The sequence below is a fragment of the Hemicordylus capensis genome, chromosome 2, assembly GCF_027244095.1.
Source record: "Hemicordylus capensis ecotype Gifberg chromosome 2, rHemCap1.1.pri, whole genome shotgun sequence".
Taxonomy (NCBI): domain Eukaryota; kingdom Metazoa; phylum Chordata; class Lepidosauria; order Squamata; family Cordylidae; genus Hemicordylus; species Hemicordylus capensis.
Genome location: NC_069658.1, coordinates 401142839 through 401156434, shown reverse-complemented (window position 1 = coordinate 401156434; position 13596 = coordinate 401142839). Strand labels below are relative to the sequence as shown.

The window sequence follows — 13596 nt, the reverse complement described above, 5'->3', positions numbered from 1 at the left end:
TTATCCCATGGAATTTCCTTATCTTCAGGAAACAGTCAAAAGCTTTTTGGAAGTCAACTGGATCACCTTGATCCACACACTTGTTGACACTCTCAAAGAACTCCAAAAGGTTGGTGAGGCAAGATATACCTTTGTGGAAGCCATGCTGGTTCTCTCCCAGCATGGCCTGTTCTTCTATGTGCTTTACAATTTTATCCTTGAGAATGCTTTCCATCAATTTGCCTGGAACGGACATTAAGCTAAACGGCCTGTAATTTCCCAGATCGCCCCTGGATCCCTTTTTGAAAATCAGTGTTTACATTTGCTACTCTCCAGTCCTCTGGTACAAAGCCCGATTTCAGGGATAAGTCATATATTTTAGCAAGGAGGTCAGCAATTTCACATTTGAGTTCTTTGAGGACTCTTGGGTGGATGCCATCCGGACCTGGTGATTTGTTAGTTTTCAGTTTTTCCAGACAGTTTAGAACATCATTTCTTGTCACTTCTATCTGACTCAGTTCTTTAGCCTCCATCCCCGAAAAGCCTACTTCAGGAACAGGTATATGCTCAGTATCCTCTGCCATGAAGATGGATGCAAAGAACTCATTCAGCTTCTCTGCAACCTCCATATCCTCCTTAATAACCCCTTTCACTCCCTCATTGTCTAGTGGTCCAACTGCCTCCCTGGCAGGTTTCCTGATTCTGATGTATTTAAAGAAGTTTTTGTTATTCCCCTTGATACTTTTGGCTAAATGTTCCTCACACTCTCTTTTTGCCTCCCTTATTGTCACCTTGCATTTCTTTTGCCAGCGTTTGTGTTCCTTTCTGTTCTCATCATTTGGACAGGCTTTCCAATTTTGGAAGGAAGTCTTCTTCCCTTTTATGACTTCCTTGACGGTACCTGTTAGCCATAATGGCATCCTCCTGGACTTAGTGGTATCTTTCCTCCTTAGTGTTACCTGTTGTTTTATGAGCAATGGGTCAAGGGCTTCCCACTCCTAACCTATACAGAACTGGCATAAAGAAAAGAAAAACAACTATCTTCATTAATTTCTTAACTCCCAAAGCCATGTTATCTGACTTTTCCAGAACACTGAAGCTTCCACTTTGTTTTACAGGTTCAGAAATTATTTGGGTTGTATGGTGTTCAGACATTGCACTAGATTCTTCATGGTGCTGTTGGTTCTGGGCCTTTCCTCCCACAGTTTCTCAGCAGAGCTACTGACAAAGACCACCAACACAGGCAAGATACTACCTGCTTTAAAAGCCTTTGGACACTAAGTTCACTATTCCACTGCTGAAAAGATTCATGGCAAGAAGGGGTGTCTCATTAAATAAAAAGGAGTGAAGGCTGAGGAAGCTAATTCAGAGGCAGCCTGTTAATTACTGGATAATCATTTACAAGGATGGTGGGGGGCGGTCTGCAGGAAAAAAACAAGTACTTGGAGGATTAAGACTGAGAGCAAGAAAGGAGTTATGACAGCATGAAGGGAAGAACTATAAATTATGGTCCTCTTCTTCGTCCATTACATAACCAGTGAAATCCATATCCGGCTCATCTGCTTTGGTGACCTGGAATCTTGTGCTCTGCATGCACTTTATTTTCTGCTTTGCATTCCTAGCATGTTTGTAGTCAGACTTCTATGCCACACCTCCAGATTGCTTTGTCATGCCCACCCACTACACATTCACAAGCATTTCCCTATTTTCATCAATGAAATGTTAGAGGGTATTGGTATGTACTGCTGTGTTGGCAGTGCGGCCGGAGTGACTCTCGCCATTCTGGCCACGCTGCCGATGCAGCACGGGCCGATCTCTCTCCTAAACGGGGCCGCACAGCCCCATTTGGGAGGGAGATCGATTGGCCCCGCTGTGTTGGCAGTGGGACCAGGAGCAGCTCTCCCTGCCTTTAAGGCAGAGAGAGTCGCTCCGGCCGCACTGCCAACACAGTGCAGATCGATTTTGGCTCCAAATGGGACCACGCGGTCCAGTTTGGGACCGAAATAACACCCCAGCATTTGACGTCAGAAGCGGGGGGCGTGTCTGGGGCGGTGCTTGTGGCCCCTAATTTGGCACAGCCTGGGTTCTTTGAACCCATTCGTACAATGTTGGCTCTGCCTCTGATGTCGCTATTTCCTGCAGGGAAATGCTCGTCCCGTTTGGGACTCAATTTCCCCCACTTTTTTACTTTTGTTTTTACTTTGACTTTATTTTTTTTACTTTTAAAGTTGCTGCTGCGTGGCGGTGGTGGAGCAGGACGGTGGCAAGAGCTCTGCTCGCCTCTCAAACTATGACAAGTGAGGTTGGGGGCAGGGCGGGCGCACTGGAGGCAGGCAAGAGGGAAGGCGGTGAAAGAGCTCCTCACCCAGACCTGCCTTCCTCCCAAATGAGGCAGACTGGGCATGTGCAATCTGCCTCATCTGGGAGGAAGGTGGGACTGGGTGAGGAGATCTTTTGCCACCTTCTCTCCCACCTGCCTCCAGCCCACCTATCTCCAGCGCACCAGTCCCAACTTCACCTGTCATAGTTTGGGAGGTGGGTGGAGTGATCATCCCGCTCCGCTGCCGCAGCCACCCACCACCAGGTAAGCACGCCTGGCGGCAGCTGGCTCCAAAAGGCCTGGCTGAACCCTTGCCACCTGGGCCAAGTCCTGCCCCTAGGTGCTCCCCCCCCACCCCCCAGTGTCCCAATTTCAGCCAATGCAATGTTGGCAACCCTAACAGACAGTAAGATATTTGATTTACTGACTGGCTTTGAGCAAGCTGCTATCTCTGAGCCTTAATTTCCCATCTGAAAAATTGCAAGAAAATATTTTTAACCAATAGTCCTTTATAGTGCTAACAATTATATAATTTTACACACACACACACTATAATATAAAGCTACTTGGGCCTGACTGACTGACTGCAGTAGCGGCTGGTGAGTGCTGCTCTGGGAGGGACAAACCTACCTGTTACAGGTAAGAACATAAGAATAGCCCAGCTGGATCAGGCTCAAGGCCTATTTAGTCCAGCATCCTGTTTCACACAGTGGCCCACCAGATTCCTCTGGGGAGCCCACAGGCAAGAGGCAAGGGCATGCCTTCTCTCTTGCTGTTGCTCCCCAGATGCTGGGGCAGGCAACACCACCTCAAAGCATTCTGAGTACTGGTGGTGGGTAAATTTGCTGCCCACTTTGCCACCTCGGGGAGGTGCTCATCAGCCACTACTCTAACTGACATGAAACTCCCAGACAAAACCACAAAAGATAGAAATGTTCTGTTTTTGCAGGTAGGTTTCAAACCTTAACCAGACTACCAAAAAAGGTCCCAAAATCAGGAAAACGTCATTACTTTCCTGGGAAATCTGGGGAAACTCCTTCATTGAAACACATGGGGAATGGGACCTCACAGATCTAGAAAAAAAACTAGAGTCACAGCAAGATAATACCTTTATCTTATTGGCAAACTGCAAACCCTTTTGTTAGTACGTACACGTACACACACACACACACACACACAAACACACTGCTGTCTTTCCCCTCTATAGCTCTGGGTCATACCTTCCCTTTACAGAGGAAGGGAGAAGAGGATACTAGCAGTTTCTCAGTTCAGAGGTGCAGTGCGGAATGCAGAAGAGGAGACAGCTCCAAGTGGTCCTGGTTTCTAGCTCCCTCTGTTACTTCCTCATACTTCACTCGGTACTTTAGACACCCTGTCATGTTTGCTGGGTTGAGTAAATACAAACATTATGAATGGGAACATAATGCCTGTTAATAAAAAGAGAGAAGAAATTCCACCATTGTGGTTGGCTCAGTTTCTACTTTTAGTTTCTGACTAGGACTCCTTTTGAAACTCCCCTTTCAATATCCTGTAAGAGAATGCCTTTGAATTCAAACTATGATCACGACAGGTGCTGGCCCTTCTGAACTAGTGACATTTCCTGTTTAAACCACGAGTTTAGCCCCCACCATCACCACCAAAGGATAAGACATATATCTAGCCTTCTGACAGAAAACCTAACTTCAAAAATGTGTCAGCGGAAGCAACAAGAACTTGAAAAATAAAACAGTAGGGCTACTGTGCTAGTCTCAGGCAAGGCCCTTTGTGGTCAAGGAAGCCCGAGGGAGGTTTTCTAATGTTTAACATTACAGTTGTCCAGTGGTGATTTTTGTGTTCCCATGATGTTTCATTCTCAGCTCAATTTATGTTTCTTTGTTCCTTAACCATTTTTCTATCCATCTCTTTTATCCAGTAAAGAAGTATTTTGCCAACAAAAATTTCATAATAAATAAAACCATTAAGGCAAGTCTGTAGGTGAGCTTCCCACACACCTGGCAATATTCTGTCTGACACACAAATCAGCTATTGTGGAAGCACTCTCTGGACAGGAACAAGTAATAACTAAACAAGAATTTGTATGTCGAGTCCTGCTCCTTTGCCTCAAGTGTACTGGGCAGCCTACATGCCACCCACAGTCCTCAGCAGTCTGCAGTGTGAACAGGCGAGGAAACTACACATAATTTGCACAAGTACCACATGCTTGTGGAGACTGAGGCTGCTTAATGAATGCACACAATACAAGCTCTGTTCTCCTGAAGAACCTCAACTCATATTAAAAGAACATATAAACCAGGGTCAGCCCTAATATTAGGTATAGTGAGAGTGCCATCTCTGCTGGCACATTTGAAGTGCTATTTTGCTGCTTTAAATTTCATTACATTTTTACTGTGATCAGGGGGGACACTCTGATTTTCCATTCCAGGTGCCAGGATGCCTGCCTGGTACAGATGATTAAGATGCCACAGCACTTTCTGTGGTTTTGTTGTACCTTCGAAATGTGTCAGCAAAAACCTCTTAGGGCTGTCCTGGCAAAGCACTAACTTGGCCTCCATATATCAGCGGCTGGTCAGCTCCTTCTGACAGCAAATATTCAGTGTCTCAGCTGCAGGGACTCTGTTTTCTCCTCCCCGTTCGAAGAATGCCATTGAGCACAGGGTTTGATCTGTGAGCTGGAGGAGCAAGTTGCATTTCGAGAGGAGCCATAATTGCCAGTCAGATGTGCTTGTTCAATACTCTATTGACAGATTTGCCTTGGCAACCCAGGCTAGGGATTCTTTGTGTGCCTCTTAGTTTGTGGCATCCAATTGATTTTCATTTTCATGCTTTTTACTTGGCTTTTCAAAATACCTATCCACTCAACCTTTTCTTTCTTAGTTCCCCTGTGTGACACCCCCATCCTAGAAAGTAGTGTATCACCTACATTTCAAACAAGTCTGAGATTCAACAGAAAACAGGCCAAACAAAAGCAAGAGGGAAACATAAACAAAACAAAAGGGATGGGGCTTCCCACCTGTATCTGCAAATGGGAGTGAAATGTCAAGAGCAACATATCTGGGGACTTACCCTTAGTGACTAAGTCACATTGTAATCTCATGACTAATATTATTTCTGCAGATCAAATTCAACCCTCTAAAAGCTGTTTTCTTTGTTGTATATTTGTCTTTTTAACCCCATGGCTTCCTAGCATAGCCAGTCAGGGCAATTTTTAAAAAAAAATACATATGAGAGTGGAGGGAGTCTTGAAACATTTTAATTTTTCCCCTTTACTGAATAATCCCTTATTCCACTCCAGATATGTCTGATTATCCTGAACTAGAATTTTGTGTAAGCCAGCAACGATCAAATGAATGACATTTTAAACAGATTCCCCCCGATTCTTTTTTCCAGAAATCAGAACAGATCCAGTTGGTCTTATCCACAGGTGGTGTGACATGCTCCTTTCCCTCATTCATGTAAGTACTTTTAATATAAAAGGGGTGGGGATCAACGTTATCTCTACATATACAATTGGCCTGGATTATGGCTCATTGCAGGTCATGTTTCTTGCAGCTGGCCCAGGCTTTGGTACTGAGGATCAGACAGGAGTAAGATTCCATCCATACCCTTCCAAAAGATCTTAACCATGTTGAACTTGGGTAAATCAGTCAACCTCTGCTGACTGAGCAAAGCAGCACCTTTTTAAAATGGTGATTCTCTTTATTTAGCGAGGGGAGAGCAACTGGCCCTATCCATCCCTGGACAGCATCCCTCCAGTGGCTGTTGCTGGTGTTTACCTTATGTTTCTTTTAGATTGTGAGCCCTTTGGGGACAGGGAGCCATTTTATTTATTTAAATCTATGTAAACTGCTTTGGGAACTTTTGCTAAAAAGCGGTATATACATATTCAACATATTCATCCCATTCATAACTAAGTTTTCAGACTCAGCTGTATAAGTGTTAATGTTTGGCATTTCCACCTTTAAGCTAGTACAGTAGACTAGCTGGAATAGTACTAAAGTAACAGTTTTGCATCTTGTCTTTATTGTTATGCATCGGGTTTGCGAGGACAGCAGGCTTAGCCCGCTCTCCCCACAGATGACCGGAGGGGAAGCCCTGGGTGGCCGAATCGGCCGCCCACATGACTGCCAGCTCTGTCACGGAGTCAGCAGGGGCTGGGGAGTTGGGGGGCCACGTGGCCCCCGGAAGTTCCAGCATGCTCTGCGCGAGCACACAGAGCATGCTGGAGAGACCCCCGAGCTGGGAGGCTGCTTTTTAGCCTCCTGGTCGGGGGTCTCCTTGTGAGTTGCCGCAGCACGGAGCCGTGCCACAACAACACACGATCCGGAAACCCCTCTCAGCTACCGGCAGCAGCTGGTACTTGTTTGGGCGGGCGATCCGTCCATGGGAAGTAAAAAGATCGTCTGCAGGGAGATAAGCTCTTTGGGGCTCCCACCCCACAAACCCAGTTGCCTTTTCTCACTGCTCCTGAGAAACAGCTCAGTGTCCTATAGCTTGATTCATTTTTTTAAAGGAGCTTCATGCTCAGTTAAGCAGGTGGGAGGCCCCAGAATCAAGGCTGGAGAGGATTATAGCATTTCAGGCCTTGACAGGTTTGCCCTATAGGCTGATCCCAACCCCTAGTCTCCAGAATAATTCTGGTGGTGACAGCCTTTCTACCAGCCAAGCCAAAAGACTAAGTCTCTGGACTGGTTTGGACTGGGTGAGCTTATGCACCAGAGAGTACTCATATATTTATTATTATTTCTTGTTTACACAGTCAGACAGATGTTATTGACTGGTTTGTTTTATCCAGACATCGAGTCCTTCCCAAGGACCTGGGATGGCTGAATTTTATTGTCAGTTGTTATAGATATCGTCGCAGAATATAGGCTGTTCCCAGTAAAGCTGCTTTTTGTAATTGGCTGATGGTGATTTCTGTGGCCCCTATGGTGTTGAGGTGCTCTCCAAGGTCTTTTGGAACTGCACCCAGGGCGCCAATTACCACTGGGATTATTTTTGTCTTTTTCTGCCACAGCCTTTCAATTTCAATTTGTAGATCTTTGTATTTGGTGATTTTTTCTATTTCTTTTTCTTCTATTCTGCTATCCCCTGGTATTGCTATGTCGATTATTTTAACTTGTTTTTCTTTCTTCTCGACTACAGTGATATCTGGTGTATTGTGTGGCAGATGTTTGTCTGTTTGTAGTCGGAAGTCCCATAATATTTTTACATCTTCATTTTCTTCAACTTTTTCAATTTGATGGTCCCACCAATTTTTGGCTACAGGTAGCTTGTATTTTTTGCAGATGTTCCAGTGTATCATCCCTGCTACCTTGTCATGCCTTTGTTTGTAGTCAGTCTGTGCGATCTTTTTACAACAGCTGATTAGGTGGTCCACTGTTTCATCTGCTTCTTTACAAAGGCGGCACTTGCTGTTTATTGTGGATTTTTCCACTTTGGCTCTTATTGCATTTGTTCTTAGTGCCTGTTCTTGCGCAGCCAGTATTAAACCCTCTGTTTCTTTCTTCAAGTAACCATTCTTAAGCCATTGCCAGGTCTTGGTGATGTCTGATTTTCCACTTATATTGTGCAAATATTGACCATGCAGGGGCTTATTTTTCCATTTTTCTGCTCGGTTCTTGACTTGTTCTTTCCTGTAGGCCTGCTTTGTTTCATTGGTGTTGAATAGTTTCGCATTATTGACCATTTGAAGTGCATCTTCTTCACTGTCCTTGATATATTCTTCAAGGCCTCTTTTCTCCTCCTCTACTGTTTGATGGACTTGCAGCATTCCTCTTCCACCTGAGCTGCGAGGGAGGTAGAGCCTATTGACATCACTGCGGGGGTGCAGAGCATGATTGATAGTCATGATTTTCCTGGTCTTACGATCCAGCGTCTCTAACTCTGCCTGGGTCCAGTCTATTATTCCTCCAGTGTATCTGATAACAGGTATAGCCCAGGTGTTTATGGCTTGTATGGTGTTCCCACCATTGAGTTTGGACTTGAGGATTTTTCTAACTCTCCTGATGTATTCACTTCAAATTTTTCTTTTCACTTCAGTGTGTACGATGTTATCAGCCTGGAGAATGCCCAAGTATTTGTAATGTTCTTTCTCTTCCAGGTTCTTGATCTTGCTTCCATTGGGCAGTTCTATTCCTTCTGTTTTTGTTATTTTTCCTCTGTTCATTATTAATGTAGCACACTTGTCTAGTCCAAACTCCATTGCTATATTGCTACTATGGACAGTGTTTAGCCGTGATTCGATTTCTGACTGGGACTTTCCATACAACTTCAGATCGTCCATGTACAGCAGATGGTTTATTTGACTTGATGTTTTGGATGTTTGGTATCCAAGGCCTGTTTCGGATATTAATTATTTATTATTATTATTATTATTATTATTATTATTATTATTATTATTATTTAGATTTCTATATATACTGGGGATGAGCTATAGCTCAATAGTGGAAGAGCCCAGGTTCAATCCCATTATCCCATGCATCTCCAGAAAGGGCTGGGAAGACCCCTGTAAGAATGCCTGGAGAGCTACTGCCTGTCAATTTACAATACTGAGCTAGATGGACCAATGGTTTGATTCAATATAAGGCAGCTTCATATGTTCATATCAAAGACAGATTTTACTAGAATATTTTAGTTACCTACAACTGGGCTTATAACACAGGTGACAAATATTTGATCTCTCCTATATAATCTCAAAGAGCCACCTTAAATGGCAAAGCGGCGAAAATGCTTGACTAACAAGCAGAAGGTTGCCGGTTGGAATCTCCGCTGGTATGTTTCCCAGACTATGCGAAACTCCTATATCTGGCAGCAGCCATATAGGAAGATGCTGAAAGGCATCGTCTCATACTGTGTGGGAGATGGCAATGGTAAACCCCTCCTGTATTCTACCAAAGAAAAACCACAGGACTCTGTGGGTGCTAGGAGTCGAAATCAGCTTGACAGCACACTTTACCTTTACATAATCCCCAAAGGAGGAAATTCCATGGCTTCCCTAGATACCTTGATCCCATTACCTTTTCAGGCAACAGAGGTCTAAATCACTCTTTTATGGGTGTAGTGGGTAGCTAGGGATTAACAGGTCTTGGAATTCTGCAGGAGCCCTGTGATTGGTTGCCAGGCCCAGACAGAAATTAATTGAATTCAAAAAGGGTTTCTGCCTCTTTTTGGGAGGAGGGGTCAGTTTAGAGCTACTTTTGGTTTTGGTGGTTCAGTTGGAGGAAGCTGAAGTAACAGCAGCTAGAAAAGGTCAGGAGTCATACTCACTTCCCCAGGTCCTCAGTGGGAGGCCTGGACTGACAAACCTGAACAAAAAGGTATGGAAAAATAAAACTTTTAAGGAAGAACTACCATCTAAGAATAAACAATGCCAGGAAAATTCCTTAGTTAGACATTGGGGCTATTCTGACGATCGGCAAAAATCTTTTTGCCGATTGTCAGAACCACCGGGCTCGGCTGCGAGCCTGGTGGTTCAGGAGCGGGTAACCCACTCAAGAACCCCTGCCCCAAAACCAGGTTTGCAGAGCGAGCGCTCCGCAAACCTGGCTTTTAGAATTGTGAGTAGCTGCGGTGCGGCTTCGTGCCACCCCTACTCACGAGTAGACCCCCTGAGGGGAGGCAAAAAGCCACCTCTCAGCTCCGGGGGTCTCCCCAGTATGCCCTGCACGCTCACACAGGGCATACTGGGGCTTCCGGGGGCCACGCAGCCCCAAAACTCCCCAGCCCCCGCCGGCTCTGTCTCGGAGCCAGCCCAGGGCTCCCTTCCCGCTCACCGCCCCAAACTGGGTCTCACGGGTCGTGAGACCCAGTCCATTGAGGTCATTCACACAATCAAAACTGTGTTCTACCCAGGTTTCAGAGCTGTGTGTGCTTACAGTTTTCGGCTGTGTGGGAGCAAGGTAGGAGGAAAACCTAGGTAGTTTTTTCCTCCTACCTTGCTTCCACACAACCAAATGGAGCACACACAGCTCCAAAACACGGGTAGACCATGGTGAGGCTATTCACACGCACTTGCAAAAGTGGGCCAAGGGAGCCCAGGACTGGTGTGGCACGCACGTGTATGAACTGCTCAGATTGGACTGAACCCGGCGGCTCCACGGCGTCAACTCCACCTAAATAGCCACTCTTCGAAATGAGGTTAAGGGAGCGAGCACTCTCTTAACCTCAGTTTTTTGCTGACGTGGCAGCCGCAGCTGCCAGACCGCAGGGAGCTCGGGGAGGGGAGGGGAGGTGGAACCCCATGATGCACTGCGCACTCATGTGGTGCATCGCGGTACTTCCGGGAGCCTGGACAAGACATCCCGGGCCGGCCCCCGGCCCTCCCTGCTGCCTCGGCACGCGGGGAGCACACCAGCAATGCCACTGTGGTCATCTGCAGAGAAGGTAGGTTCAAGCCGCCTTCCCAGCAGCCTACTCTGGAGCCCTTCTCACCGATTGTGAGAAGAGGCTCCGTTTTTGATTGTATGAATGACCTCATGGGGTTCGGTGGTTTTTCTTTTTGTTTCCAGTGTGCCTATGAAGCCTGCAAACCGATTTCTTTTCCCTGTTACCAACTCTTATATTTCCTCAGCAATCTAGTACTTCGGAGAATTTAAAAAGCTCTTTCTTTTATATAAGACTGGTTTGGAATGCTATGTGGGAAAGGGGAGGGAAGTTCCCTAGCACCACGTTAACAAGCCTTGGAGCCTAGGGGTCACCAATTGCACATGTCCTATAAGGGTTCTTTATCAGTTCCATTCCAGTTGGATGGTGGGTGGTCTGGGTCTCCTACTCCACCTGGTCCAGGATATCCAAAGGGAAGGACAGTAAGGACCTTACCCTAAAGGCGAGTAGGTGGTAGCAGCAGACATTACCAGCCTGAAGGACCAGTCCCTTTAGTGGGAGTCAGTCCTTCAGTCACCCTGTAACCAGAGGCACCCTGCTACAATGGGATAATAAGATGGCTGAGCACAGATAGCCTGTGTTCCCATGTGGCACACCATGAGAGCAGCCTCTCCCCCATCCACCCGCCAGTTGTGTGAATGGCTCCCCTGTTTTTCTGTGGTACCTGGCAAGCAAGGGTGTAGCTATAATTGAGCAGAGGTGGGGTGCGGAGACAAATGTCCCTGGCCCCCTGAGGAAGAGGGGTGCCATCAGCTGAGTGATGACTTGCTCTTTGATTTCCCTCTCCCACCTCTCTGAAGAAGGGGGCGGGGGTAGGGGCCCCATCTCCACTTTTTGTCCCAGCACCCACTCCAACCTTGCTATGCCCCTGCTGGCAAGGCTTACGAGCAGGGGCCTAGCGAGGTTGGAGTGGCCCAGAGACAAGATTTTAAAATGGAACCCCCCAGGGGCGTAGCAAGGTTGGAGTGGGCCCAGAGACAAGATTTTAAAATGCCCCCCCCAAAGTCCAGGGCCTCCGCACACCCCAGGCCCCCAAGGATTTAAGTCTGATATTCCAAAATAAGTATGCTGCCTGCAAATACATTTCACTGAATACACACACACACGTCACAATATATAGTGATATACATTGAGTACTATACATTTGTATTACTTTTAATGCCTAGAACACACTAGAAAGATGAATTATTAAAATGGGCCCCTCGCTGCAGATTAGCAAAGGAGACTTTCAACCATGCAGGGTGAGCCTATGTTTGTTTTCTCAGAATTCTGAACAAATTCAGTCAAGTTTGATTGCAGGAGGTTTTTCACAGGAGGCTTTTAAAGCCCTTTAAGACACATCTCCTCTGGAATGGAGGTGCTGTATTCACACGTTGGCCAGATTTACCCTGAAGTCCCTGCGAGTTATTGGGGAGCAGTTCACACACAAGAAAAATAAAATAAAATAAAAGCACAAGACATGCTTCACAGTTCTCACTCAGACCTTCTGGGTTGCAAAACAACTTGAACATAAGTGCATTTATAAATGAATGAATGAATAAATAAAATTAATAAAATACTGTTCCAGAAGTTTTTGCAATTTTCTGCCATGAAACAAGCCACTTATAGGACTTTTTAGATAGTTTTTTTTAAGTCAGCAAATTTTCCAAGCTGTTTCAAAATAAATATTCAGAGACTTCTCGGTCCCTCCTCCCCCACCCCCATATCCAAGCCCTATGGCAAGCAGATCCCTATATATGGGGGGGCGGGGGGCGGGAAAGGTAACCACAAAAAGGAGTTCACACTCTACCTGGAAAATGCTGGTCTGGGTTAAGCAGGGCAGCAAGGCGTCTTCTGCTGCAGAGAACACTCTGGCTGCCTCCTCCTTCCTGGCTGGCTTGGGCCCTACTCGAGTTCAGGCTTCACTGCGGCCTACACGGAGGCCTCGGTGGAAGCCCCGCCCACCCGCCGATCAGCTGAGAGGCGGGAGAAAAGGAGCTCTTTGCAGCTTGCCTGCTGCTTCCATTGCGGCCAGCAGAACAAGCAGGAGAGACGGCGAAGAGGGCAAGTGGCTGAGAGGCTATGGGGCTGGGCAGGGGGCAATGGGGAGTCACATGAGGTGCCCCTGGGGTGCCCCTCCAGGCAGTGGGGCCCCCAGACAACTGTCTCCCCTTGCCCTATCATTGTTACGCGCCTGGAACCCCCCTCACTCAAGCTCAGCTCATGAGGTAAAGCAATCTTAAATGAGGCTGAATGGTGGTAACAAAAAGCATAGTAAAATTTACACACACACACACACACACACACACACACACACATATATATATATATATATATATATATATATATATATATATATCTCCTATGTGACACAATAGAACATCATCCTAAAAAGGGTTTGTAAATTGTGGACGATGCAAGTCATTTAATGGTACTAGAGAAAGACATGCTGTTCTGGTAGCTCCAGGTCTTGACACTCACATCAGTTTCGGAGGATGAATACAACTGAAGGAAGCCCAGGCGGGTGCGTGGCTGGGGGAGTCAGTCATGTGACTTGCCTCTGGGGGGCCCCCAAGGCAGTGGGCCCCCAGACAACTGTCTCCCCTTGCCCTATTATAGTTACGCCCCTGCTTACGAGGGAATTAAATCAAGAACTCCTGAGCTGTAAACTAGGGTCCTAAGTCACAAGCCCATCCTTGCTACCTTGGTTTTAAGTTGCTAAGCAGTGCTACCCAAAAGTCATATAGAATCCATTCCCTGAAAGAGCCCAAACTTTTAACAGGAATGTACAGCCTGAACATATGAAGCTCAGTAGTGTCAGCGCTAACTGGCAGTGGCTCTCTAGGCAGGGGTCTCTCATCCCAGCCCTACTTGGAGAGCTGAGGATTGAACGGGCAGCCTTCCACATGCAAAGCCACTGAACAGCAGCTCCACCC

The 13596-nt window shown here is 46.4% G+C and overlaps 1 protein-coding gene and 1 long non-coding RNA gene across 2 annotated transcripts in view; both read right to left on the bottom strand.

The window, feature by feature from the left end:
* The window catches only part of LOC128344718 (uncharacterized), a 32682-nt gene that overhangs the window by 6376 nt on the left and 12710 nt on the right, over positions 1-13596 (bottom strand). The window lies entirely within an intron of this gene.
* LOC128344717 (uncharacterized) lies at positions 6632-12564 on the bottom strand. The gene is made up of 2 exons (XM_053295469.1): positions 12471-12564; positions 6632-8635 (listed from the first exon to the last, which is right to left on the bottom strand). The coding sequence occupies exon 2, from the start codon at positions 8145-8147 to the stop codon at positions 7143-7145; it is 1005 nt and encodes a 334-aa protein (XP_053151444.1). The 5' UTR covers positions 8148-8635; positions 12471-12564; the 3' UTR covers positions 6632-7142.

What these genes read in the sequence shown, in the direction of transcription:
- LOC128344717 (XM_053295469.1), bottom strand. Translation starts at nt 8,147, where the DNA reads ATGACTATCAATCATGCTCTGCACCCCCGCAGTGATGTCAATAGGCTC.